We start from the raw sequence: 26,450 nt of genomic DNA on the forward strand, positions 1-26,450 counted from the left end.
TCTAGCTATATTTTGGATATCTAAATAAATTAAATAGTTTAATTTGCTTGTATTCTCAACCTTCAAAACTAAAACATCACCAGAAATGGTTTTTGCTTTTATACATTTCTCATTTGCCCTAAAGAAACTGAAGAAATGCTTCATGCATTCTTTCCAAAGCTGTTTTAGCCTGAACTAAAGCTAAATTACGAAGATCAGAAATAAGTCTGAACTTTGGACACAGTCACCAACAAATGATTTTTAGATAAAGCCAAAGTGAAAACAAGATATTTAAAACTATTGAGGTGATGCCACTGCAGAACATAAATAGTAACATTGCATTTTCTACATAGCGGATATTTTTCACCTGTCAGTATCCATCTTCTCTGTGCCTCCAGATTTAATGCAGCTTTAGTTTGTAGCGCATTTGGATTTCGTATTGTGTGCCCCTCATCCAATACCACTCGGAGCCATTTAAGTTTGTGTAATGGACTATCACCTCTGCTCTGAAACAGAATTTTTGACCTTGTAACTCAACAAAATACACCATTTGGCAACTATGTGCATTTACAGACATACTTTTTCATGCCCAGACAGGCTGGAGATCCAGCATGGAGCTGACGTGCACCACGCTGCAATGCTTACTCTTGTATAAGTGGCGAAATGCACATCAGCATGGAGAAAATAGCAGCAGTGCGTTCTGAACTAAAGCATCTTCTATGTGTTTTAGTTAAAAAGCATGCTGCTGCCACTTTCTATGCACTGATACATATTTTGCCACTTATACAATTGCAAGTGATGCAGTGCAGGGTGCTTTTCATAGCCCAATGACAGAACAAGTCATCAAATCTAAGAGAAGCGAGGTAAACTCATTAAAACAAGTATTCCTGCAAGTATTCCTGTTTATCTTTACCCCTCAACATAAAATAGAAAACTAGGAATGACTTGTGTATTTAACAATTCCTGAAAAAACGTATATCAGTAGTCTGAGACTGAAATTTTGGCAATTAGCTGCAGCAAAACGAAAGCCGGCAGTAAGGTTTCAAAATCAGGTCAGAAAGCATGAAAGTGGGATAGGGCTAAAGGGTATTCAGATAGCAGTTATTTCAAGAAAGCAAGTCCAAGGTTTTGAAAAGGTACAAGCTTGCAGATGTAAGAATTATACTATAACAGCTGACAGGTGTTCCCAAACTCTCCCTTCCCTTTTTAAAGCAACTGAAAAGGTATGTATGTCTGCCCACAGCTCTAAGCACTGTACATTTTTAAGGCTGTAAAGGATAACAAGTTTTCAAGTTTTCAGTAGGAGGTCAATCCCCAAATCTAACTGACATTCAATGACAGTTAAGAAGCTGTTTTTAAAAAGCTTGTGCTTTTAAAAGTCCCCAACCAAAACCATTTAGTTTTATTAACCCACAGCCAAATCATTTTGCAAAAGCAACACATAAATAAACTGGAAATGCAGCAAACTGCTACCTAATCCTTCCAGAGGCACAGGTATTGTGCCCCCTTGGCCACCTCCGCATTTTCCATAGAATGCTGGGAAGCAGCAGAACAAGTACAGCTTAGGATTGCTTGACAACACAATGCTCAAATATGCCATTACCATAATTCAGTTCACAAGATGGATTTGAATATATAGAATAGATTTTTCTTAAAAAAAATGAGCGTTAAAGATTTTGTCTCCTCTCCCAGAATATCCGTATACACTTCCAAACCCTCAAACACGTAAACCCACTAAGTGAAATTTTGTACATGACATGCTCTGAAACGCATCAAATGTTAACAACTTTTGGATGGGACTTCGATGGTTTCCAAGCCCTCCAGATACAGAAGGAAAACATACTATTTGGATTATTCAAAACAGCAAAGATATTTAAATGAGTAAGTCAGGAACCCCATGAAATTACCAACACTGAGTTTTGTTAATAGGGATAACAAGAACATTAAGTTTGCAAAAGAAAAAAAAAATGAGTTAAAAGCCAGGAAATGCCAAAGTTTAAGCTGCCTAGAAAGGAATCCAAGATTCCAATCTAAAAATCCAGAATTCTTACCATTCCCCCGCTATCAGTTAATATCTATTATTTCTTTCTAGTGCTTTTCCACATGCAGAATGACAACCAATTACTACTATCAGTAATTCCAATTGTGCAAGAAGCTGCACAGTGACAGAGAGATCCCAACTTTGCTGAGGACCCATGTAAACATCAACAGGCCACCACAGGACGGAACATTTTTACCGTTTGCTATTTTAAAAAACAAACAAACTTGGGAAACTTGACACCTGGATTATGTGAAAATATCATTACTAAGGGTGTGAATACAGCAATGCTTGAAGCCCTTTCAGGGGGGAATGCCTTACTGGATCTGGTATTGGCAACGGGGGATGACATAGTAGGGGACCTACAGATCGGTAGCCATCTGGGGGACAGTGATCACCTAAAAATACAATTCAACATAAGGCGTCGAGTGGGTAAGGTAACTAGTAGGGTGAACGTGCTGGACTTTAGGAAAGCTGATTTCAGTGAACTCAGGCGATTAGTGAAGGACGCACTACAGAGCAGTAGTTTTGAAATGATGGGAGCCCAAGAAGGGTGGCTGTGCCTTAAGGAAACTATCCTTCGAGCACAAAGTGAGACGATCCCCGTGAGAGGTAAAAGAGGGAAAGGGACCAGGAGGCTTCCCTGGCTGACCAGAGAAATCCAGGGCAGACTAAGGGCCAAAAGGGGAGCACATGAAAAGTGGAAACAGGGAGAGATCACCAAAGAGGAATATACCTCTTCTGCTCGTGCTTGTAGGGAGGCAGTTAGATAGGCCAAAGCTACCATGGAGCTGAGGATGGCAACCCAAGTAAAAGACAATAAGAAATTGTTTTTTAGATATATAGGGAGTAAAAGGAAGGCCCAGGGAGGAATAGGGCCTCTGCTAAATGGGCAGAAACAACTGGTGACGGACAGAGGGGACAAGGCTGAACTCCTCAACGAGTTCTTCGCCTCAGTGTTCCTAAGCGAGAGGCATGACAAGTCTCTCACTGGGAGTGTAGGGAGGCAGCAGCAAGGCACCAGACTTCCATGCGTGGACACTGAGGTGGTGCAGGGTCACTCGGAAGAACTGGATGCCTTTAAGTCGGCAGGCCCGGATGAGCTCCATCCGAGGGTACTGAAGGCACTGGCCGACATCATTGCAGAGCCACTGGCGGGAATATTTGAACGCTCGTGGCGCACGGGTCAAGTCCCGGAGGACTGGAAAAGGGCCAATGTGGTTCCCATTTTCAAGAAGGGGAGGAAGGAGGACCCGGGCAACTATAGGCCAGTTAGTCTCACCTCCATCCTTGGCAAAGTCTTTGAAAAAATTATCAAGGCTCACATTTGTGAGAGCCCGGCAGGGCAAGTTATGCTGAGGGGAAACCAGCATGGGGTCGTGGCAGGCAGATCGTGCCTGACCAATCTAGTCTCTTTTTATGACCAGGTTACAAAACGCCTCGACGCGGGAGGAGGGGTGGATGTCATATACTTGGACTTCAGGAAGGCCTTTGATACGGTATCCCACCCCATACTGGTGAACAAGTTAAGGGGCTGTGACTTGGATGACTGCACAGTCCGGTGGGTGGAGAATTGGCTGGAGGGTCGCACCCAGAGAGTCGTGGTGGATGGGTCGGTTTCGACCTGGAGGGGTGTGGGCAGTGGGGTCCCGCAGGGCTCGGTCCTTGGACCGATACTCTTTAATGTCTTCATCAGCGACTTGGATGAGGGAGTGAAATGTACTCTGTCCAAGTTTGCAGATGACACTAAGCTATGGGGCGAAGTGGACACGCCGGAGGGCAGGGAGCAGCTGCAAGCAGACCTGGACAGGTTAGACAAGTGGGCAGAAAACAACAGAATGCAGTTCAACAAGGAGAAATGCAAAGTGCTGCATCTAGGGAGGAAAAATGTCCAGCACACCTACAGCCTAGGAAATGACCTGCTGGGTGGCACGGAAGTGGAAAGGGATCTTGGAGTCCTAGTGGACTCCAAGATGAACATGAGTCGGCAGTGTGACGAAACCATCAGAAAAGCCAATGGCACTTTATCGTGCATCAGCAGATGCATGACAAATAGGTCCAAGGAGGTGATACTTCCCCTCTATCGGGCGCTGGTCAGACCGCAGCTGGAGTACTGCGTGCAATTCTGGGCACCGCACTTCAAGAAGGATGCGGATAACCTGGAGAGGGTCCAGAGAAGGGCCACTCGTATGGTTAAGGGCCTGCAGGCCAAGCCCTACAAGGAGAGACTAGAGAAACTGGACCTTTTCAGCCTCCGCAAGAGAAGGTTGAGAGGCGACCTGGTGGCTGCCTATAAGTTCATCGGGGGGCACAGAAGGGAATTGGTGAGTATTTATTCACCAAGGCCCCCCCAGGGGTTACAAGAAATAATGGCCACAAGCTAGAAGAGAGCAGATTTAGACTGGATATTAGGAGGAACTTCTTCACAGTTCGAGTGGCCAAGGTCTGGAACGGGCTCCCAAGGGAGGTGGTGCTCTCCCCTACCCTGGGGGTCTTCAAGCAAAGGCTAGATGTGTATCTAGCTGGGGTAATGTAGGCCCAGCACTCTTTCCTGCTTATGCAGGGGGTCGGACTCGATGATCTATTGAGGTCCCTTCCGACCCTAGCATCTATGAATCTATGAAGGGAAGCTTTTCTAAAGGGCAGCAACTGGTAAATTCTAATTATGTGTGAACAAGCCGAGAATGATTCAAATGCAACAAAACCACTTCAACTTTAAACACGGATGAAGGAATGTTCAAGCTAGAGCCCTTCTGCTGCATTTCAATTTTTTCACGTCATTTACACATAACAGTTGGAACATACCAGCAGCTGCCCTTTTGATTTGAAAGGGCTCCAAGCTGTCCACACTATTAGGCTGCAATGCCAAGCATCCAAAAAAATAAACACATCTGGGAAATTCCACCTTAAAGTGTCCTGGCCTAGGAAATTTTTGACAAGTGCATCTAAATCATCTTTAACTGCATAGCCATGTGGTATTTTTTCCTCAAAATGCCTTCTTCATTCACTGAGCAGTAGGAGCAGTGCCCATTAGGACTGAGAACAAATAGGGTGGAAGAAACAAGAGAATCCGATTTAAACAACCTGACCCACTGCATCTTACCAACAATTTTTGTACTTCACTTACTCCGTAATCACTGGCTAAAATGTTGTAGGTTGTCAGTACAATGTCTTGTCTTGAAAGAAGTTCTGGGTCTTTGCTGCGGTCAGGTCCGTAATACACATAAAGGTTTAAATGAACATCAGGGCTGATATGTTGTTCAAGCTGGTCCTGAAAGAAAAGCAATCAAAAAGTTATTAAATACTGTGTTACTCTGTGTTCTCTCAGGTATGCTTAGAAGAATAACAGCATTCCAGCTCTATGGCAAACCACAAACTGCCAATAGTAGAATACTGGAGAGCCACACAACAAAAATATGTAACTAGATGTGCTATAGTTGAAGAGGTAAAGAACAGTAGCTGCAACAGAACCAGCCACATCATCTCACCCCCAGTGCTGGCCCTGCATGGGGCCAGTCCAGGACTACCCACATGTTGGACTCAGCACCCACAATGCCTGCTCCAGCCTGTTCCCATTGCAAGCTACATATAGCACCCACTCTGACTGATGTGGGAAGCGAGGCACTCGGCATGGGTCCCGGGGAGCGCCCCATGTGGCAATCCAGGACCAGCCAGAGTGGGCACTAGATCTAAAATGCAGAAAGTGGGGGCTCCATGACGTCCCCACAAGCCAGATTTGGGGCCCCCTCCAGTCAGTCAAGGACCTGCATGTACATAGTCTGCCCTGGACTAGCCAGGACTGGTAGATTGGCCCTGCACTAGTCACGTGGCCCACAGGACCAGATGAGTTTGACACCTTTGCTGAGAGTCAAAACAGAGGCAAGCCACATTCAGTCAAAAGTAACTATGTACGGAATCAGATGGAAGACTTTTCTTTTTTAACTTTTATTCTGAAATGTTTTGTAGCTTTATGTCCTTTAAAAAAAAAAAAAAAGAAGAAGAAACTGAAGGACAAGGTTGAGTTACATTTCTTGTTCTGTTACTACTATATTTTATTAAAATTAAAGGATTTCAAAAATCCATTTCTCATCATTTGTGCACCTCTTCTACTAGGATAGACAGACCACATTTGTCACTTTAAATTTTCCTTCCCATGTGTTTTGCCTCCTGATTCACAGGCACAAGGAAAATACTGTGGACAAAAAGAGTTAATACCTACAATAAGTTAAATCTCAATAACAATTAAGACATCTAGAAAAAGTTTAGTGTGTAGGAGGTAAATTTCAAATTTCATTTACTTCTTACTATTGCACCTGTGGTAAATTATCACTTTTTTTTAACTACACATATTAATTAGAGGTGTCTTTAGCAATTACTATGATGCAGACAGCAGAACGTTATAATCTGTATAAAAAATTTAAGTATCAATGACTGTACAATTGTGGGACAAATTATTAATTATAAAAACAATGTGCCCCCTGTGTTTGTTTTGATAAGGAGAGAGAGTTCATTTGAAATACATGGTTACATTTAAGAGTTTGTCATAGAAGTTCTCTTAGGAAAAAATTATTCCCAGAAAGTCCAATTCATTGATGAAAAAGTTTCAGGGAACACATTTACTAAGACTTCTGACGAGCTGCATCTTTAAAAAGGTCTTACTTAGATGTACAAGTCACACAAACACACAAAAACCGATTGGGCACTGGAGCTGGAATGCAGAAAGTGCAGGTTCTATAGATTACCCGCAGGCCACATCTGGGGCCCACTCCAGCCAGTCAAGGACCTGCATGCATCTTGAGTCCGCCCTGGACTTCCCAAAGGACTGGTAGATTGGCCCTGAAGTATTCACCAAAGGTCTTACTTAGATGTACAAGATAAACAAACAAAGAATGAAATATTTCTCTCTTTTCTCTTCAATTCTAGTTACCTTAATTTTGTATCAACAGTTGACAAAAAACTTCCAGATAAAGACGTGATACACCCATAACATTTTGGGGGTTTTTCATTTTTTTTGTTTTGTTTTGTAATGAATAATAGCCCTACTTTTGCAACAAGGGTAGGCGGTCACCTGAGTTTCTCCCAGAGCTGACCTAGCCATATCAGTGCTAAAATGACCACCTTTAAGTGGACATGAAATAAGTGGCACATATCAAATCAAGAAGAACAAATTATATTCGTTACATCCTTATTTATTTTTTAGTATTTAAAAAACTGCTTGTACAAGTCCCATTACTGAAGCAAGACTTCCATATTGTTACTATTACTGCATGTTACCCCATAACTGCCCAATATTAAAGAATCAACATCATGCAAAACCTACAATCCAGTTGCTTAAAACAGACAGCGGACATATGATTAGTGTTGTTCTCGGTCCTTCTTCAGAATCATCTCTCTTAGCCAACTGAATGCTAGAAGTACCTGAAAAAACAAAAGTAACATTTAGCAATAGAACTGGTTACCAGAATGGTTTATTTTTTAAAAATTATTAAAAAAAATAGGCAACTCAAAAATGTAAACAGTTTCCTGAAGTCCTGTGCAAAGGTCTTCATGAAAAAATTACCCCTTAATCAATTTCAGATAACTGAAGGTTCACACTAATTTAAGCAGCAGGTGATAAACTGCATAATGTTTCAGTTCAAAAAGAAATGAACTCATAGGGCACCTCCACACATGCAGGCACGTGCGCTTGCAGCAGCTCAAATAGAAACACTACAAATTTGAGCCAGGGCTTTTTGCCTCAGCGTACATGCCCAGACACACATTTTGGTGTGGGATAAATTGTGCCACTTGGGGCAAAATAACCCTGCCCAGCTCCTCCTGGATCTGCAGCCAGGGGGTGCTAGAGCCGCAGCATAAAAAGCTGCCTTGTGCTAGCCCCAGCAGTACAAAAAGCTGCCCTGGCAAGTAGTTCAAGGATACTTGCTCAAAGGAGCTACTGGGGCCTGGCCAATGGATATCTGGGGACACTACTCCCTGTGCCAGATGGACTGCTGAAGCAGCCCTGAGAGTTCCCTGTACCCTCTACCCACTGCAGCAGTCTGGCAGTAGGGCCTACTGCCTGGCTGTGACCTGCTACCACCTGTGGCAGCATGCGACCCCAAGGCTGCACGCCTGCCAGACCCAGATGGGGACTGCACGGCCAGTAGAGGCATCTGCACCTCTGAGCTAGGTGCCAGTGGACTGTGGCTGCACAGCTGACCTTTGTACGGCACTGCTGCCATGTGTGCAGCTGCCCAGCCATCTGGGAAGCTATCACTAGGAAGATGCTCTGAGTGTGGTAGTAGGCTTTGAACCGTCAAAGTATGTCCTCCTGGCCGCCAGCTCTGAGCAGGCTCCTCTTCCTGGGTCCTGCCACCTGCCTCGCTAGCAGAAATTCTGGTGTTCCCCATTTAAAAACTGATTTTATATACAGATAGAGATATCTATAGAGATAGAAAATCAGTTCAGGAGAGAGTACAAAGCAGTTGGGCAGTGTTTTATTGATATACTTACAATTTTAAAGCAATTTGGAAGCTTACTAGTGCCTCTATCATCATCATAAAATAAATTCTAAATATCTATACAGTTTGACACGTACTTTTTTTTTTGAAATCATAGAAAAGTCAGAGCTGCCCCTTTCCCCTTCACTGACCAGGATGTGCTGCGTTGAGCAGTACTAGCATGCCAGTGCCCTGCCCCTGGCCTTGCCCCTCACTTTCAACCCACAGCCTGCTCCCCACCCCAGTCCCTTTGTGGGTAAGGGGTTTATGGGTGGATTGTGGGGGGGAATGTGGGTGTGGGAGGGTATATGGGCAACTGCTCAGGATGGGTGGGTCACCTGCCCCCCCCAGGGCACAGCCTCCCCACCACCAGCCCAGACTGCTCCCCACCAACAGGGACCGCAGCTTACCCCCCCACACACCTCCAGTCTTCCCCCACCATCGCTCGCTGCCAGCCCAGCTCTGCCTGGCACCCACACTACCTCTGCCACACCATATGGCTGTGACCCATCACCACATGCTTTTGGGCAGCTCTGAGCAGTCACCCAGGGCCTCACACCATTCGTGGGGACCGCCTGTGGTGCCAGGCCAGGTCCCCACGAGTGATAGCCCATAACTGCCCAGAAGCGTGCAGCACCACACTGAGCCAAGCCGCAGCTACACAGTGTCGCAGAGGCAGCGTGGGTGCCAGGCAGCTCGGGATAAGCCACGCTGCCCTCCATGCCATACGGGGGGTTGTGCCACGAGGCTCCAAATGCCGCTGCTGGTAAGCTGTGGGTGGTGCAGGAGGCTGGATCCAGTCATGGGGGTCAGTGGGGGGGGGCTGGAGCAGGCAAGGGACCCATGCCTCCCAAGCTGGCCCCCATCCCTCCATGGTCCCCCCGCACCCTCAGCTGGCTACCAGAGTGTCTCTATGGAAGACTGAACCTCCAGTTGCCTCAGGGCACGGTCTGTCCCACTTTACATGCCTATAATACTTATATTTACTTCTTTGTTACCTTTTTGCTTTGCCTTCTTTTTTAATGCAGGAGATGGAGCTGCAAGGGCAGATGCAAAGCCTGTATCTTCTTGAAAATTACAAGAAGCTGCCAGAAGATCACAATGGAACATTAGACATATCATAAGCAACATCAAATTTGTTAACGAAACAAATGGTTTCCTAAGCTATTTTAACAAGATACCCATATAATAAAGTGTGACTAACATGGAACTCCTGCTAAAGCTAGATCACTGGGTAGAAAGAAATGCAAGGTTCCTGGTGACAGGAGAGCTGGTAAAATAATCTTCACTAAGCCAGAGTCAAGCTTAAGTCCCAGAGGTAAAGTAAACAGAGCCCTGGCTTCTGCTCCCAACACACAAACACCAGAGAGCAAAAAAGCAGAGCTCCCTCCCCACCCAGAGAACTGCCCTGCTCTCCGACTTACAGATAAAACAGTCCATCTCTAAGCTTGCTCATAAATTAATTCAGCAAGTTTCTTCTTAATAAGCAGTTAACAAGGGTCAACTAATAGGCAAATTTTACCTTATACATAGAATTGGTTCAACCGAGCTGTGCATAAGCCTACAGGATTTGCACTACAACATTTATAACAAATTTCTTCACAGGAAACAGGCCTAATGTACATCAAAACATATAATTTCTCTTAAAAAGCTATGATATGGGGAAAAAAAATCTCTCTCTAAACTCCAACCAGGAATCATACCTTTACTTCTTTTCCTGGTTGTAGGGAGATCCTTTTTAGTTTCGACTGAAAAGAAAGATTATTGTGTCTGAATACTTAAAAAACAAAGCAATGATAGCAATTAAATAAATTAGATTAGAACAAAATCAAGTGCATCTTACTTCTTGTTTCTTGTGGTAGCCATTCTTCTGATTCTTCCGAATCACTTCTTTCTGAATACTTGGGTTTCTTGGCTTTTGTTCTAAAATATTACAATTAAGAATCAAACAATACCCCTCTTTATGACTGCTAAAACTGAAAAACAAAGACATCTTAGAAATACACCTTATTTACCCAAATCTAAGACAACCCTGAATTAAAGCCAACCCCCGCAATAATTAGATTTGATACAGGGAAAATGTACACATTTGTTATAACTTTCCACATACAGAATCTAATTATTGAAGAACAGTCTTAAAGTCATCATCACCACCACTGCAGCAGGGAAAGCAGTAGCAGCAGGGCAGACAGCAGGAAAGGAAGCAGTGGAGGGTAGGCAGTATGGGGGCAGACCATGCTGGAGCAGGAAAAAGAGCAGGGCAGGCAGCTTGCTGCCTGTTCCCCCATTGCTCACCTTGTGCCTGCCACTCCCACAGCCTCAGACCCCTACACCCCCTTCTCCTACCCCAACCCATCCCCACTACTAGTGCTGCACCACTGGCAGACTCCATCCCCACTGTAGACCCTGGGCATGAGCAGAGTAGGCTGAATGGGAGGAGAGCAGAGGGTGCAGTGGTGATGGAAATAGCCAGCAGCTGTGACTTTGGCCCCAAACCAGGGTTGGGGCCAGAGCCAAGCAGCAGCAACTGCCTGCTCCATCACTGCCTCATACTCAGTTCCAAGCAAAGAGGCTTCTTCCCTACCACCACTCCATGTTAAATGAGGGGGAAACAAACAAACAAACGCCAGTCCTGGAATCAAGCCAATACAGTACAACACACAATCAAAAAATCAAAAAACCCACGAAGCCTACAATACATACTGTTTACTTCAAAAAGGCAGGTAGAAAATCTTAACAGAACATTTAAAAAAATTAATGTTGCTGATCTTTATGTTGACCCACAAGAAGAACAAGCCATTTGCTGGGAAGACCCAATACAACAAAATCACTTCAAAGGCTGCCTCTCTTAGAAAAACACATGCAAAATGTACATTCCAGTCTGAGACAAAGCCAACTGGGAACTGGCAAAATGTCAGAACTGTCATACCAATTTCCTGATTCTTTGCCGTAAAGTAAATACCTAACAACCCTGTTGTAATATACTATTCAGTCTCAGTTAGGAGTTTAATGTCTTCTGCACAACAATAGAGTCTATAGTACATTTGCAACAATAGTAACCTGTAGCACATCTGCAAAAAACACATGGGAAAAAGGACTATTGCTGCAGATAACTTCTCCTTACTTTTTTAAAAGGGAATTTTCACTTTTTAAGGTAACAAAATTAATTAAAAATTGGGTGCCAAAACAACATTAAGGACAAGAATGGAAGACAGCCGCCACTTCTGATAATTTCCCTTTTTTTTTGTCCGTATCGAAGAATTCCAAAACATAGACAACAGTCATTCTACAGAAAAAAAGTTCACAATAGGCACAAGGAGAGGACACTAGTCATTTGCTGTGTGGATAAGATAAATCTGTGTTATCCTTACTTCAATCTAATTAGTGTATAACATCTTCTACTTTCTTACCAATTGCCTTCAAATGTTATGTAACAGGCATTTATTTATAAGGCAGAAACATTGTTCCAGGTTCCTACCTTTCTGGATAAAAACTGGACAGTTGTGCCTGAACAGTTTCACTCTTTCCACTAGAAGTACTGGACTCCAAGTTACAGTTGTGATCTTTATTTTTTTAAAGAGAAAGCAACAGTTATGAAAAGGAAAATATTCAGTTGTTTGGAAGAAAAAAAAAAAAAAAACATTAAAAAGTATAGACTTTAAAGGTCAAATTAAATTTAAATTTACATTTTAAAATCAGGACTGTAAATATAGAATAAATACAAAGAAAGTTATAGCACAAAAAGATGACAGTCATAGATGTGGGTCTCAAATCCTGTTTACTGTAACAATTCCCAATACAAAACTTGCAAGAAATGAGAAAAGAGAATGCAAAAAGTTTACAGGCAACAACATTAGTCCCAACAAAGCTTCACAAGAAGGAAGTAAATCTAAACGGTGATACATGATGGAGTGTCAAGCTCCATATCTGATTAACTGGAGATCTCTAGAGTACCTTGGTGTAAAACCAATCAAAATTAGGAACAGAACAGAATGAGGCATGCTGTATTGATGTGTATAAAGACCAGCACATTGTAGGAAAAAATAGCATACATAAAAAGAATAAGGGAGGACAAAGAAGCAAAGACACTTCAAATAGTTTTCATACAAGTGAGAGGAATGAAATAAATCCACAAATTTTGAAAGATAAAAGTGCTAGCAAAGTAGTAATGTAAGAAATAAACAACAGGAGAAAAAGGAAATGCTGTATGACAAGTTAACTGTTTTGCAGCGATCAAGCAAGACAAACAGAAAACTTGCAACACACAATTTTAGAAAAGCGAAACTAAACTAATACTTAAAAAAAGCATGCACCTAAAATTGCTAATGTTCTTGTAGATTATATAATAGAGGATAAAACACCCAAAAAAAAAAAAAAAGAATATAGATGCAGCAACATGAAACTACTGCCTTTTGACAAAGTTCTTGTTTTGCAGGTTGAAATTGATACGTTTCTAGAAGTTTTGCTTTTTCTGAACTTAGTTCTGAATAGTTCAGGGTTGCAACAGAATGAGTTACCAATCTCATTCTGTTAACAACAGGAACTGCTTTTCAACCATAAATAAGAATTGTTATGTACTAAAAACACCCATTTCTGATAATAAAATCCTGCAAATAAAATAATGAACTACCAGACAATAATACAGGGGTGTAGGTTGTAGCCGTGCTGGTCTAAGGACGTAGGCAGACAAGGTTCTTTAGGTGAATCTAATATCTTTTATTAGACCAACTTAAATAGTTGGAAAACAATTATTAAGCAAGCTTTCATGTTCAAAAACCCTTCATCAGGCTAAGGAAGTTTTTTCCTAACTTTTTTAATGAAAAGTCTTTTCATTCCATCCAGAAAGAGCACGCACCAACACAGCTGAAACTTCCTTAGCCTGATGAAGGGTTTTTCAACCCAAAAGCTTGCTTAATAATTGTTTTCCAACTATTTAAGTTGGTCTAATAAGAGATATCAGATTCACCCAAAGAACCTTGTCAGATAATAATACATATTTTATGACTCAATATGTCATAGACATTAGGGCTGGAAGGGACCTTGGAAGATCATCAAGTCCAGCCAACTGCCCAAAGGGGCAGGGAGTCAGCTGGGGTCATAGGATCCCAGCAAGATAAGTATCCAATTTGCTCTTGAAGGTGTTCAATGTAGGTGCTTGAACCATCTCCGACAGCAGGCTGTTCCAGACCTTGGGGGCTCTGACAGTAAAGAAATTTTTCCTTATGTCCAGCCTGAAACAGTCTCGTAGTAGTTTATGACCGTTCGACCTCGTCATCCCTTGGGGCGCTCTGGTGAACAAACGTTTCCCCAGATCCTGGTGGTCACCCCGATAAGCTTATAGGTGTCCATCAGATCACCCCTGAACCTGTGCTTTTCCAGGCTAAAGAGCCCCACGGCTCTCAACCTGTCATAGTAAGATCTGTTTTCCTGACCTCTGATCATGTGTGTGGCTCTTCTCTGGACTCTCTCAAGCTTCTCCATATCCTTTTTGAATTGTGGAGCCCAAAACTAGACACAATACTCCAGCTGCGGCCTCACCAAGGCCAAGTACAAGGGGAGAATGATGTCCCGGGATTTGCTTGAGAAGCATCTATGGATGCAAGACAGCATTTTGGTTGCTTTACTAACCGCAGCATCACATTCCAGGCTCATGTTCATCTTGTGGTCAAACACAGCCCCTAAGTCTCTTTCTTCCGTAGTGCTAGCCAGCGTACCACTACCGAGCCTATAAGGATGCTGCAGGTTTTTTTTCCCCCCGCAAGGTGGAGAACCTTGCATTTTTCAGTGTTAAACACCATCAGGTTCTCATCCACCCATTTGCTGAGCCTGTTCAGGTCAGCCTGGATCACCCGCCTATCTTCTGGCGTGGATGCTTTGCCCCATATTTGGTGTCATCAGCGAACTTGGCCAGTCCACTCCTGACTCCAATGTCCACATCATTAATGAAGATGCTGAACAATATGGGTCCAAGGACAGAGCCTTGGGGAACGTTACTGGTCACAGGACACCATGATGAGTGACTTCCATCAATTACTACCCTCTGGCTCTGACCACAGAGCCAATTCCCAGCCAGTGGATCGTGGTGGACCCAAGGCCACAACTGGCCAGTTTCACCAAGAGGTGATCATGGGTCAGCAGATCAAAGGCTTTTTTGAAGTCAAGATATATAACATCAGTCTCTTCTGCCTTGTCCAGGTGATAGGTTACCCGGTCGTAGAAGGAAATGAGATTGGTCAAGCAAGACCTACCCACAACAAACCCGTGCTGGCTATCCCTTAGGGTGTTGGCGATGGCCAGTCCATTAAGGACGGCCTCTTTAATAAACTTTTCTAAGACCTTCCCTGAGATAGAAGTCAAGCTGATGGGCCTATAGTTAGCCGGATCCACTTTCCTCCCTACTGGCACCACATTGGCCTTCTTCCAGTCTTCTGGAATCTGAAATCTAACCACCACTTATTTACTACTGTTTGCTACTGGATCATTGTTCACTTAAGCATTAAACAATCTTCAGTTACTAGGGAAGGAATATGGGCTGACGGCCAAAGAGAAGCATAATGGAACCAAATCTTACAATATCCAACTCCTGGGTCTGCCAATAATTTTCCATCTGAAAGTCTCACAGAAGTCCCTTAACTTCCCTACACCTCAATTTAAAAACGTCCAGACAGTATGTATTTCAATGCTTTTTCTGAGAAATCCCGAGAGGCTTAGTTAGTTTGTAAGGAAGTTCTTACCCCCAGAAAGATACTTTTATAAAATGTGGATGGCTATTATACCACCACAGTGGGCATGTAACTTTGTCAGTTAATATAAATGCATCTAAACTATTTTATTCATAATACTAGTGCAATATCCCCTTCCCCATTTTATTTTTACCTTTGACTGGTAGGTCCCCTTCATTTTTCACACTAGTTGCACCAAATACCTAAGGGAAAACAGAAGATTTTCAGAACAAAAGACTGCCAGTCATAATGAGTCTCAGAGCTGGAGGGGAACCATTTAAACAGTACATGTTTACTGATGATGTCAGTCACTCCCCTGAATCAGTGGAAATCGCTAGTCAGACACCTTAAACAGGAGTTCCTTCAGTTGCTAGGCCAACTTTTCACAGCTTCCTCTGCCAGCACAGAGAGAATATTTTCATTTGGTATTATTCACTCAAAGGTAAGAGGGGAAAAAAAACAAAACAAAAAACAAAACAGAAAAATGACCAGGAGTTGAAAAGGCAGAAAAACTCGTATTTCTGTTTCAGTCTATGAATAAAAATGACAGTGGGAGTGGAAAAGATGAGATCTAGTTGTAGAAGTTAAGGACAACATACGCTTAGTGTTGTGATGACTTGTCTATTAGAGTTAATAAAATTTGAAAATTTAGAAAAAAAAGAAGTGTTTAAGGACAGATGTTATAAAATGGTGTATTGAGTTGCAAATTAACATGTTTTAGTGATCAGATTTGTGCCATTGTTTAAGAAATAGATGATGTATCAGTAGGAAACTTGATTAAATCAATTATTTAAATCAGGATTTTCTCTGGGTGATTTAAAAATCATCTGGATTTAAATCAAATCCACCCAATTATTGACTTAATCTAATGATTTACTTCTATTCATGTGAATATTGGATTCAGTGGTATAAAGGTACATCAAAAATGTGACAGGCATGTGGCTGATATACTTCTTTTTGAAAGTGGATGCATGTTAGATATACTTGAGAGAACTGTAGATAGGCATAAAGTAAATCTCACATCATACAAATGCACCTGAAGGGAAACAGACCACTTAAGTTTTTGAGCCAAGTTATAAAACACTGTTGCCTAATTTAATGTTATGACACATTAATAAAATTCCAGTTCTACATTCTAATATTATTAAAGCCATAGTCTGCCTGTCCATAACGTTATATCACACTCTGATTGGCTGACTGAAACAACCAGAGTGTGGATACAGCATTGAGACAGGAGGTGGTGACACAGTAGAGTGCTGCCACGATGGTGGGGACACAGGATGGAGGGGTGGGGGGGCAAGGCCTTGCCCCCCTGCCCTGCGTCCCTGGAGGTAGCAGCAATGGAGCAGACGGAATCAGGGATGCGAGGCCAGCACCTCACCCCCCCCCCCAACTCCCTCCAGGCAGTGATGGAGTGGGCCCCACCCACCACTGCATGGCCACCAGAGCTGCTGACCTCGCACCCCCCACCGCTTGCTCTCTGGAGGTGGCAATGCGAGGGGGGAAGGAAGAGAGACCAGGCCAACAGTGCTGGTCCCCCTCCCCACTTCAGTCGTCACCGCTTGCAGGGCTGACATAGCGGCAGTGGAGTGGGCCCAGGCCCGATGCAGGGGGTAGGAGTGGGCCCAAGGGGGGGCAGGGGGGAAGCCAGCCTGCCACAGAGCAGGGGGGGGGGAAACAGCAGGCCCAGCCTGACTCAGCAGCAGTGAGCAGTGGGGGAAGGAGAGGAGCAGGCCTCCTCCCCACCTCAGACCTGGGCCCACTCCTCCGCCACCCCACATCAGCCCCAGGCCCGCTGCTCCCACCCCCCACAACCACTGCTGTGGGCCAGCTTCTCCCTACCTTCATACCCGATCCTCCCCCACACTCCCTGCATCAGGCCTAGGCCTGCTCCTCTCCTCCCTCTGCCCCCACAGCGGTGAAGGGGGGGAGCAGGCTCCAACGTCACGTGGCAGGAGGGAAGGGGGGAGTGATACATAGGGCTCCATCCCCACCCCAGTCAGTCAGTCTTGATAGGCAACTGGCTAGTATTAAAATAAATTTGAATAAATTATTAAATTATGCCAGAATTATCTGACTTATCTCTTTCCAAGATACAGAGGTAAGGAGTGCAACAAATCAGTTTGATTAAATGAACCAAGGAGAAACTGACAACAATGGTTTTCTTCCCCCCCACCACCATAGACCCTATACTTGATTGCCTTTATTTAAAAAAAATAAAATAAAATATTGTCCTTGCAATCCTTACAATGGATAATGTACTCACAGGTGTCTTAATGACAAAAGAAGGTCTGAAACAAATGGTTTTAAAAATAAAACCATGTTGCTGATTTGATAAAAAGTCAACAATAAAATATGTTTTTTAATTTACTCCTCCCTTGGAGCATCTTATTTCAGGTGTAAACATACATTTCTTAAATGAAATTAAATCCTCTCATTGTAACATAATACAGTGAGAAGCTGAAGCGTATTCAGATCACTTTTCTATTGCAAACATAAAAAGCTCATGCAACTACTGGGGTACAGATTAACTGCTACAACGGTTTCACCAAACCAGAGTGAACTGTATTTCTTGTATAACACACACCCTGGAAAAAATATGCTCCTTGCTTTTGAAAGGACAAATGAAGGAGAAAAGATCGTTCTTTGTAGCAAGCATCCAACCAAATAGCAGCAGATGGAGAGCAAAGCCTGCTCATTACTCTGCTCTGAGTCATGCAGATTTTGTTTTTGCTTTTGCTCATAACGAGAAGAAATGGTATTGCATATCATGCACGTGGCTATTTCAAGCAGCTGTGTTTTGGGAGGTGGGGGGAGGGAGGTGTGTATTGTATGCGAAAAAATATGGCATGTGCAAGTGACTTCTAACATCTCACCTTATAAAACTGATCACATCTGATCTTTTCAACAGGAAGAGGTTTGCCATTGTGAAAGTTGGCAAGAATCAGGGCAATAGTTGTGAGAGTTTTGCCCTAGATAACAAGAAATAAGAAGGAAAATATTTTTCAACAGATAAATCAAACTGTATTGAAATACACTAAAGCACTAAGCTGAGTTACCAAACCCATATCATCAGCCAGTATTCCTCCAAGAACATTTTCTGGTCTCTCCTTTTCAGCAAAATTTGTAAGTGTATTATAAAAGAAGTTGTTTCTTTCTTCCCAAAATGGTGGCAGTTCCTTATTGTTCTCACGCAAAATCATCCAAGCTAAAGCTTGTTTTTGGTGTGGCAATAACTGTGTTCCAATAACCTAAAAATTAAAAACCCAAGTTATACATTTCTCTGTGCTAAAACTGTCCCTTTAGGAAGGGAGAAAAACCATATAAACTGATTAACTGCTCTCTTAATATTCAATTTTAAATTAACTGAGCTGTTCTACACACCATAGTCTATGACACTGCTAAAAACTTTATAAACATTACATACAAACTTTACACATAAAGACTTGCTTTTCTGGAAAAAAAGTTATGCAGAATTTTAAGCAACAAGTACCTCTGGTCCTTGGATTTCACGCGTTTTATCATCTTCCTTCAAATCTTCAAAAAGCTTGTCAAACTCGCTTTTAAGCTGCAGTTCATAAACATAAAAGCTGCAATTAAACTAAACCTCTACATCAAATGGAGCATGGTCAAGATAACTAAAATATCCTGTCATGGCTCCAGAGGTATAGGCTCAGGCCTCACTTCAGACTTAAGCAAAAGGCCACCTCCAATTGACCTAGCTGTAAGTACCCACCCATCTTTCACACAAGTCAAAGACAAATACTGTCACGTCATTCTTTTGAGGACTGCTGGATACATAACCTAGCATGCTTTATGCCCTTATTAGCCTAATGTATGATGAACCTCTGACATTTTTCTACATGAAATACTTGACAGCATAACTGATGCCAGCCATATAGCATTTTATGACTTCTCAGTGACTGGATTCTGCCCATATAGAAGTGTTAGGTGTAAACATTAGTAGTTACTGCTATTGGGAAGATACATTCAGGTGCTGCGACAGACAGAAGAAAAAGAAGTTGCAGCCTGAAAATTAAGTGGTAAGTGAATTGTCATATTCAGACCAACTCAGCACTAAAAGCATATTAAAATACAACAAAGTATGCTCACACAGCTAAGTGGGGAAGAACATTCACAGGGCTGCCTATACCTGCCCGAATTTACAGCCAAGGGTACAGGGTGACATTCATCTGATGTCTGTAAAGCTCACATTCATTCTCTAGCTCAAAATAAGGCTTTTCATGCTTTGACAACTTAAAGACACCATGGAGGAAAATGTAAAAACCTTATCAAGATTTTACTATTGAACAACTGAGATTCTATATATTCTTAAATGTATTAAAGTTTTGATTTGCCAGTATCTTGTGTTCAGTTAGTTCTACTGGCTCTGCACCCAGCAGTGGGGTAGATGGGGAGGAAAAAAGTAATACAGATTAGTAAAAGGGGCCTAGGGAAGCTGTAGTAACCTAAGCTAGTCTCAATTCAGAAAGAAGAAGGAAAAAAAAAAAATCACATTGCTTGTGAGCTTTAAAGCACGTTCCCATTTCAACGGTTAAAAACCCACTTTGGACTCGTTAAAACAAATAATTAAACTTAAATTGCATTAGCACAATATCTGTTACTAAAAGAAGTAACAACAACTTTTAAATATTTTCACCATAACTACAAAAACCCTACCTGTTCCGTTGTCATCTGCACAGCAGTATGACGAGGAGCACTATAGCTTGGGCCAGCTCTTCCAGAAAGCAAATTTGATCCAAAGCCAAGTTCTGAACCTACGTTCCCGTTGGGAAAACAGAAAAAAAATGGGGTGGGGGTCATGGAGAAGGGAGGGCAGGAAAGTAACCATTCAAAAACTGCACACTCAGTCAAGTTCTAAACAATCCTGAAAGGCGAGGTCTAGGAGGCAAACTCGGACAGGCTCGAAACTCATCCCTGAAAGTTCTGCAGAGCTTCCTGGTTGAACCTGGATTGCTCTTGCAGCCTGACTTAAGGGGGTTACTGTGGCTGGGAGGTATGTACTTTATAGTGATTTTAAGACTGACCCTATCATCATAGATACAGCAAAAAGATTAAGGAAATCTGAAGAGTACAGATTATGCTTAACTTGCTTTGTCACAAGCCTCCATCACATCCTATTTTTTGCCTCTGACTGTACTGACCTGTTACAGCACAGCTGGGGCATGAATACACATTTACTAAGAACTAGAAACTTAACAATTCAGGGCTGCTCAAATGATCATACAAATGATTATAAAAGTAGGTTTGCCACCAATTTCACTAGGATCATGGTCAAGGGCTTAGTTTTACCAAACAAGTGCCATTTTGAAAAACTTAAGCATATTTTAAAAGGCAGAGCCAAAACCAAAACAAACTTACCTTTTAGAGGAGGAGCCATTTTAAAGCCATGCATTTTCAGTCGATCTAGAACAGCTTGCTTGTTTTCTTCTTTTCCCCAAAAACTCATTTGTATGGGCATAGTAAAGGCATTTTTTGCTCCATAAGGGACAATCCTCATTTAAAAAAAGGAACACAAGTCTCACCTTTTAAAATCTAAATTCTATCCTTATAGTATAGTTATCTAATACTAAGACCTTATATCCAGCTGCCAAAATTTACTCACTAAATCTACAGTTTTCCATGCCTTGAACTCTACTTGATATTAAATAAAAATATGAAACTAAATAAAGTATTCTACCTACTTACCCTTCTACTCTTGCTAGTTTATTGTCAATGATGTATGCCAAGGGTGCTGCCAGTTCTTTTTTGATGTGTCCTACCTGGTCTCCATTCACATTATTTACTTTTACTGCATTTTTATCGTAAGGGTTATTAGGCTCCCTTTGAAGTGCAACCATTTCATTATTGTTAACCTATCAAAAGAAAAAAAGGGACCACTAGTTCACTTACAAATTATTTACAGAAATACTTACATGCATTCATTCTACAGTTTATTTTAGTTGAATATGCTGTTTCTTAACTCTAACAGCATGCTACATATTCTAAATAGCACACAAAGTACAAAAAAGGAAGCCAGTAGCCACAAATGCTCCCCAAAATTTTGCCAAGGCAACAAGAACACTTTCTATCTACTGAAAATAGGATTAAAGAACAGAGAAACATTTATTCAGCCATCTATTTGTCATAAGAAATGCTTAACTGGACCAACAAAGACGCATATTAGCATTTTTTTTAACTTTTAATTTACAATTTTTAAAGCTTTTTATATAGCAATACCTTTACTCCCCACCTCCCACACACACAAGAGAAACTTAAGTACGTGAATGCTCTGCTTCAGAGCCAGAGATACAGAACCCAGGTCTTGTAGTGCCAAATGGATAGGAAATTGAATGGAAATTCACATCACAAAAAGCCTTCATCATCCACCAGAACTAGGGGTGCACCAATAGAGATTTTCTTGGCTGATACCAATAGCCAATTATTCACCAAGCATATCAGCTGATACTGATCCAATCCTGTACCGATATACAGGACCACAACTGGGCAGCATAGAGAACAGCGCCTTGCAGGTAAGTCTGTGGAGGGGAAGAGGCAGATAGTGGCTCCCACAGCGAGGAAGTGGGGCAGGGGCTGCAGTTGGGGCTGCCGCCCAGCCACGGCAGTGAGTGGGATGCCAGTGCAGGGAGTGGACTGGAGCCACAGATGGCAGTGGGGGCAGCAGCGCTTGAACTAAAGCTTGTCAGATTTGTGCAGGAGGTAAATGCAGGCTGCCTACTGTGGGCTTGGGGCTCTCCACCCTGCTGCCTTTTGCCTCAGGAGCTGCGTGCTGGCTGCACCACTTCCCCAGCCCACCTAGCAGCTGCAGGAACAACTTACCACCCCCACTGCCACTGGACGAGCCGGGGTCACGCAACCAGCACACAGCTCCTGGGGTAAAAAAGCAGCAAGGCAGACAACCCTGCGCCCACAGCAGGCAACCTGCATCCACCCTGTGCACAAATCTGAGGAGGCCCATGCCCCTCCATGCCTCCCCTGGGGAGCATGTGCAGCAGTGGAGAGCTGCCCTTCCCCACCCCCCACAGCTCCATCTTGTTCCTAGCCCTGGGGTCTCATTCACTGTCCTGACTGCACAGGGCCTGCCCTGCTCTAGCCCTGCCGTTCTCTCCCCACATTCTCTCCCTCAGCGTGAGGGACCTCAATCTGATCCCCCCATACCCCTTCCCCACACTCCTTACCCTCCCTCCACAACCTTACCTGCAGGGCACTGGTCTCTAAGCTGCCATGCTGTTTTCTTGGCTGCCAGTACACTGTGGCTGCGCGCATGCACACAGCATTTATCAGTTACTTTATCAGCTATACCAGCCAAAAAAAAGCCAATAGCGCTAATTTTCCTTTTATCTGTGCTGATCTGATATGGCACCAATATATTGGTGCACCCCGAACCAAAACCATCAATAAAACATTCATAACAGGATCAGCGGTAGCGACGAACATATTTATGAGAAAACTTAAATATATAAATAACAGTAAATGAATGAAAGAAACCCCACTTCTATTAATATTAGGAACAGTCAGACAATTCTGGAAAGCTTTTACACCATAAAACCTAAACTTTGTTACAGTTTACCATAGCTTTTCTTCCACTTTCTTACCTGGCTCTACTTAGTATGATACAATTTTATGATTCATACTGTACTTACAACTCCTGTGTAGTAGCGTAATCCAACTACATTTCCTCGCAGATTTCCAAACAAGACAAACAAATCTAAATCCTCATCTGTCCCTGAAGTGTCATCTGTATACAGAAAGTCTTCAAACCCAAGAGCAGAATCAACATCACCAGAAGAATAACAGGAATAAGTCCTGTTTCCTCCATAGCCTGTAGATGGACCATAGTTTCTGCAAGAGGACACAATGAAAGTTACCTGATAATGTTTTAAAACAGTGGGGCTCAACCCCCTGGACCATGGGACAGAACTAGTCTGCAAGCCCCATTTCATCTGGCCTTTGGGGATCCCTAGAGATCTGGAAGTTGAACAGTGGAGAAGCAGTGGCACCAGTCACCTGCTGCCTAATTTCTGAACCCATGGGAAGCCCAGGCAGGGCTGGTAGGGGGCAGTGCCAGGTCCTGGGGCCCAATACTGACACGCGAGGCAGAAAGAGCAGTGCCACACACTTGAGTTCTAATCCTAGCATGCAAGAGATGATGCCGGATACAAGGGACCCAATCACAACACATGGGACAGAAAGGGTGCAGCTCTTTGCCCCAGGGCCCAAATTGGCCAATGGACTGGCCTCACACCACTGGTCTGGCCTCTGGGGGCCAAGAGGCTGAGCGACATTGTTCTCACACAAGTGTGAATATTTTAATTATTACTATTTTTATAAGCATCTCTAATTCTACCCTTTTACAGTAAAATAACACTTACAAATTCAGTTTCACATTGTTTTACCTCACTATTTTCACATAGGTTGCACATACTTTAAAGAAAAGGCAGGCATAAAATTAGTTTTACATCAGTTTCACAATAAACAGTAAAAGAGATTTGACAACATAACTAAACCACAGTTTTCAAACACAGGTACAGTAACAAGCAATGCTATAAGGCATTCAGGCTTGTATTAGAGTAAGCATGTGCCACAGCAGAAAATCTACAGGATCCTGACCAGTTTTAAACTGCTGCTGAGTTAAGTTAAATCTTACCTCAAGAGCATCAGAGGACTAAGTTACCTGTAATTTTTTCTGATTATTGTAAGCAGGAGTGCTCAATCCCCAGCCTGTGAGCCAAATTCAGCCTAAAGAGCCCTGGCATCCAGCCCACAGGGGTACATGCAAGTTGGTAAAATTAGTTAGCACGAGAGCAGTGGCACCCCTGCTCCACTGCCAGGTTCCCTAGCCCTATACATCCGGTTCAGGCCAAGGCCATTGCCACACAGCCCATTTCAGGCTCTGGCTGGGCCCACCCTGTGCAGCCCTTAGCAGCCCCAGATATCTGGCACATGGGATCAGGTCCCCCTTCATCCCCACCCCATGTGACAGATCCAGCCTGTAGATGAACCTGACACTGCCCATCGTACCCATGGGATGAAAAGATTGGGCACTGCTCCTTGAGAGAATGCAGTTTTCAGCTGACTACAAGACCAGGGGGTCAGTACTGCATCTGCATTTTAGAATTTATTACACAGAAGGAAACTGGTGATAAGATTTCACTTTCTTTCTATGCCTGCTTTATAGAAACACCAGAAGAATAAAGGAAGAAAAAGTCTCCAGACAGAGGCAGAAAGGAAAGGGAGAAAACTCCAACTTGTTCCACAACAGGGAAAATAATGCCTTTTCTTACAGCAACCACAGGAAAGTTGTAAGAAAACAAAATGACTCTGTTCTTCTCCCTGCTGTAACTAGGGGGAGGAGGAGGGAAAAGACTGGAGCCGTTCCAAAAATAAGTCTTCCCACTCAATATTCTGAGAAGACAGGGCAATCCTAATTTTTTTACATACTTTTCAAAAATGCAAATGAGAACCCCCTAAAAAAGATAGTTACTGTACATTGACACAAGACCACCTGTGCCTCATTTTCTAAAGGGGGCTGGAAATAAAGGAGCACAGGCCATCACAGAAAGCTGCTCCTGAATATCACTGCCCGCTTAGTCTCCCACCTTCATCAAGGCTGGAAAGCATGAGAAAATATGAACCATTTTTCCAACCTTACTTACAAGTCTTTCAAATCACGCCTGGCTCAGCAGAATTTTTTAAACCCTAATATTTGCTTTAAAGTGCTTGTATATGACAGGTGTGGAAATAAAGGTTTCATGCTGTTTGTGGGAACCGCTAAACAGCCAAAGAGACTCTGTAAGAGGCAAGAATTTTTGTGGGTGCTATCTTTTACTGGACCAACTGCATAGTGGGCCCAACAAAACACCATCACCCATGAAAGCCATGGCATCTCCCATATTAACTAGACCATCACCATGCCTTCAGCACCACTCCCGCACTGCAACAACTTGCAAGGCCCTCCTGCAGCTGCCTCCCAGCACCTCCATTTCCGTCCGTGCCTCTCAGTCCCTGTGACGCCGCTACAGCTTTAGTGGGGCTGGGTCTGCACGGGCTCTGGTTTGTGCCGTGCAGAGATCGCTGACACCTGCCCAAAGATGCGGCCCGGAGCCCCATCACCCAGCGCCTGGGGCTCGAGAACCGCGCGCTGGGTCCCCGCGCAGCTGGTCCGAATGGGGTCCAGGCGGGACGCAGCTCCCGGTACTAGCGCAAGCCCCGCCCGCCACGTGCTGCAGGGGCCGGGGCCGGATCACGGTCCCTGCCCGGCCCGCACGACCCCGCACGCTGAATTAGCCCGTAGGGCGAAGGAGTTTGGTGCGCCCGGCCCGGCCGAGGGCAAGGCCAAGGAACACAGTGCCCCGCCCCGCCCCCGCGAAAGGCCGGCGACTTCCTCTCGTCCGCCGGCCCGTGGCGGGCCTCACTTGGAGAACATCCCGGCCGCGAAGCGGAGAGAGGCAACAGCACACACAATCTCCCGATGTTCCGCATCGGCCGCTTGGCGCTACAGACCGGAGAGATAGCAGCCGACACCAACCCCCGCCCGCGGCTCCAGGGATTTCGACCAATGAGAACAGGACACTGGGGGAGAGGGCGGGACTTCCTCTCATTTGCCCGTGGGCTCTCAATGGGCCTATGAGGACCCGGTCTGGCGCCCGCAGGGTCTAAGACTAGCTCGGGCCCCGCCCCCCTCAGCCTGGGGGAGTGGAGTGAAGAGCGGGTTGGCTTCCGCAGCCCCGCACGCTGCTGGCATCGGGCACGGCCCTTGCGCCCACGTGGCGTGTCGTGCCTGAGGCAGATGCGGTTCTTTCGGTTAATCCGATATAATTTATTAGACCAACCGAAATAGTTGGAAAAATTCTTCTTTGCAAGCTTTCCCCCTAGAGCTTGCAAATAATTTTTTCCAGCTATTTCAGTTGGTCGAAAAAATGATGTCGGATTTACCCAAACAGCCTTGTCCTTAGACCAACACAGATATAACCTATAGTCCTAATGTTATACCTAACACATATGGGACATTGTGAGCCACACCTGTTCAAGGTCATGTGAACACATTTTTTTTAAATTTTTCGCAACTTAGCATTGAGGACACAGAGGCTGCATGTGAGTGCGCATCCACCCCCTGGGACTGACAGTGTACCCCCCGAAAGAAGCGCCGCCAACGCTGCCGGTGGCACCTGCAGGCAGTTGCCACTCACCAACACCACCAGCAGCATCTGC

At 43.8% G+C, this 26,450-nt stretch overlaps 1 protein-coding gene across 2 annotated transcripts in view; it reads right to left on the reverse strand.

Annotated features, from left to right (window-relative positions):
• Positions 1 to 25,787, reverse strand: part of HLTF (helicase like transcription factor) — a 44,440-nt gene extending 18,653 nt beyond the window's left edge. Inside the window, exons 1-16 of one of the 2 annotated variants that reach the window (XM_090054495.1) lie at positions 25,655 to 25,787; positions 22,883 to 23,081; positions 20,928 to 21,094; positions 20,601 to 20,734; positions 19,899 to 19,996; positions 18,712 to 18,786; positions 18,278 to 18,469; positions 18,095 to 18,190; positions 15,373 to 15,421; positions 11,975 to 12,059; positions 10,340 to 10,419; positions 10,200 to 10,244; positions 9,495 to 9,581; positions 7,338 to 7,435; positions 5,145 to 5,288; positions 347 to 485 (exon numbers count right to left, since the gene is read on the reverse strand). In XM_090054495.1, coding sequence (XP_089910621.1) covers positions 347 to 485; positions 5,145 to 5,288; positions 7,338 to 7,435; positions 9,495 to 9,581; positions 10,200 to 10,244; positions 10,340 to 10,419; positions 11,975 to 12,059; positions 15,373 to 15,421; positions 18,095 to 18,190; positions 18,278 to 18,469; positions 18,712 to 18,786; positions 19,899 to 19,996; positions 20,601 to 20,734; positions 20,928 to 21,094; positions 22,883 to 23,081; positions 25,655 to 25,665 — 1,699 coding nt within the window. In that variant the 5' untranslated portion in view covers positions 25,666 to 25,787. The remainder of the gene's footprint in view (positions 1 to 346; positions 486 to 5,144; positions 5,289 to 7,337; positions 7,436 to 9,494; positions 9,582 to 10,199; positions 10,245 to 10,339; positions 10,420 to 11,974; positions 12,060 to 15,372; positions 15,422 to 18,094; positions 18,191 to 18,277; positions 18,470 to 18,711; positions 18,787 to 19,898; positions 19,997 to 20,600; positions 20,735 to 20,927; positions 21,095 to 22,882; positions 23,082 to 25,654) is intronic. The other variant, XM_090054496.1, reaches the window with a different exon arrangement.
• Between the last annotated feature and the right edge of the window lie 663 nt (positions 25,788 to 26,450).

The sequence above is a fragment of the Crocodylus siamensis genome, chromosome 6 (assembly GCF_052110815.1).
Source record: "Crocodylus siamensis isolate JL-2025a chromosome 6, ASM5211081v1, whole genome shotgun sequence".
Taxonomy (NCBI): domain Eukaryota; kingdom Metazoa; phylum Chordata; order Crocodylia; family Crocodylidae; genus Crocodylus; species Crocodylus siamensis.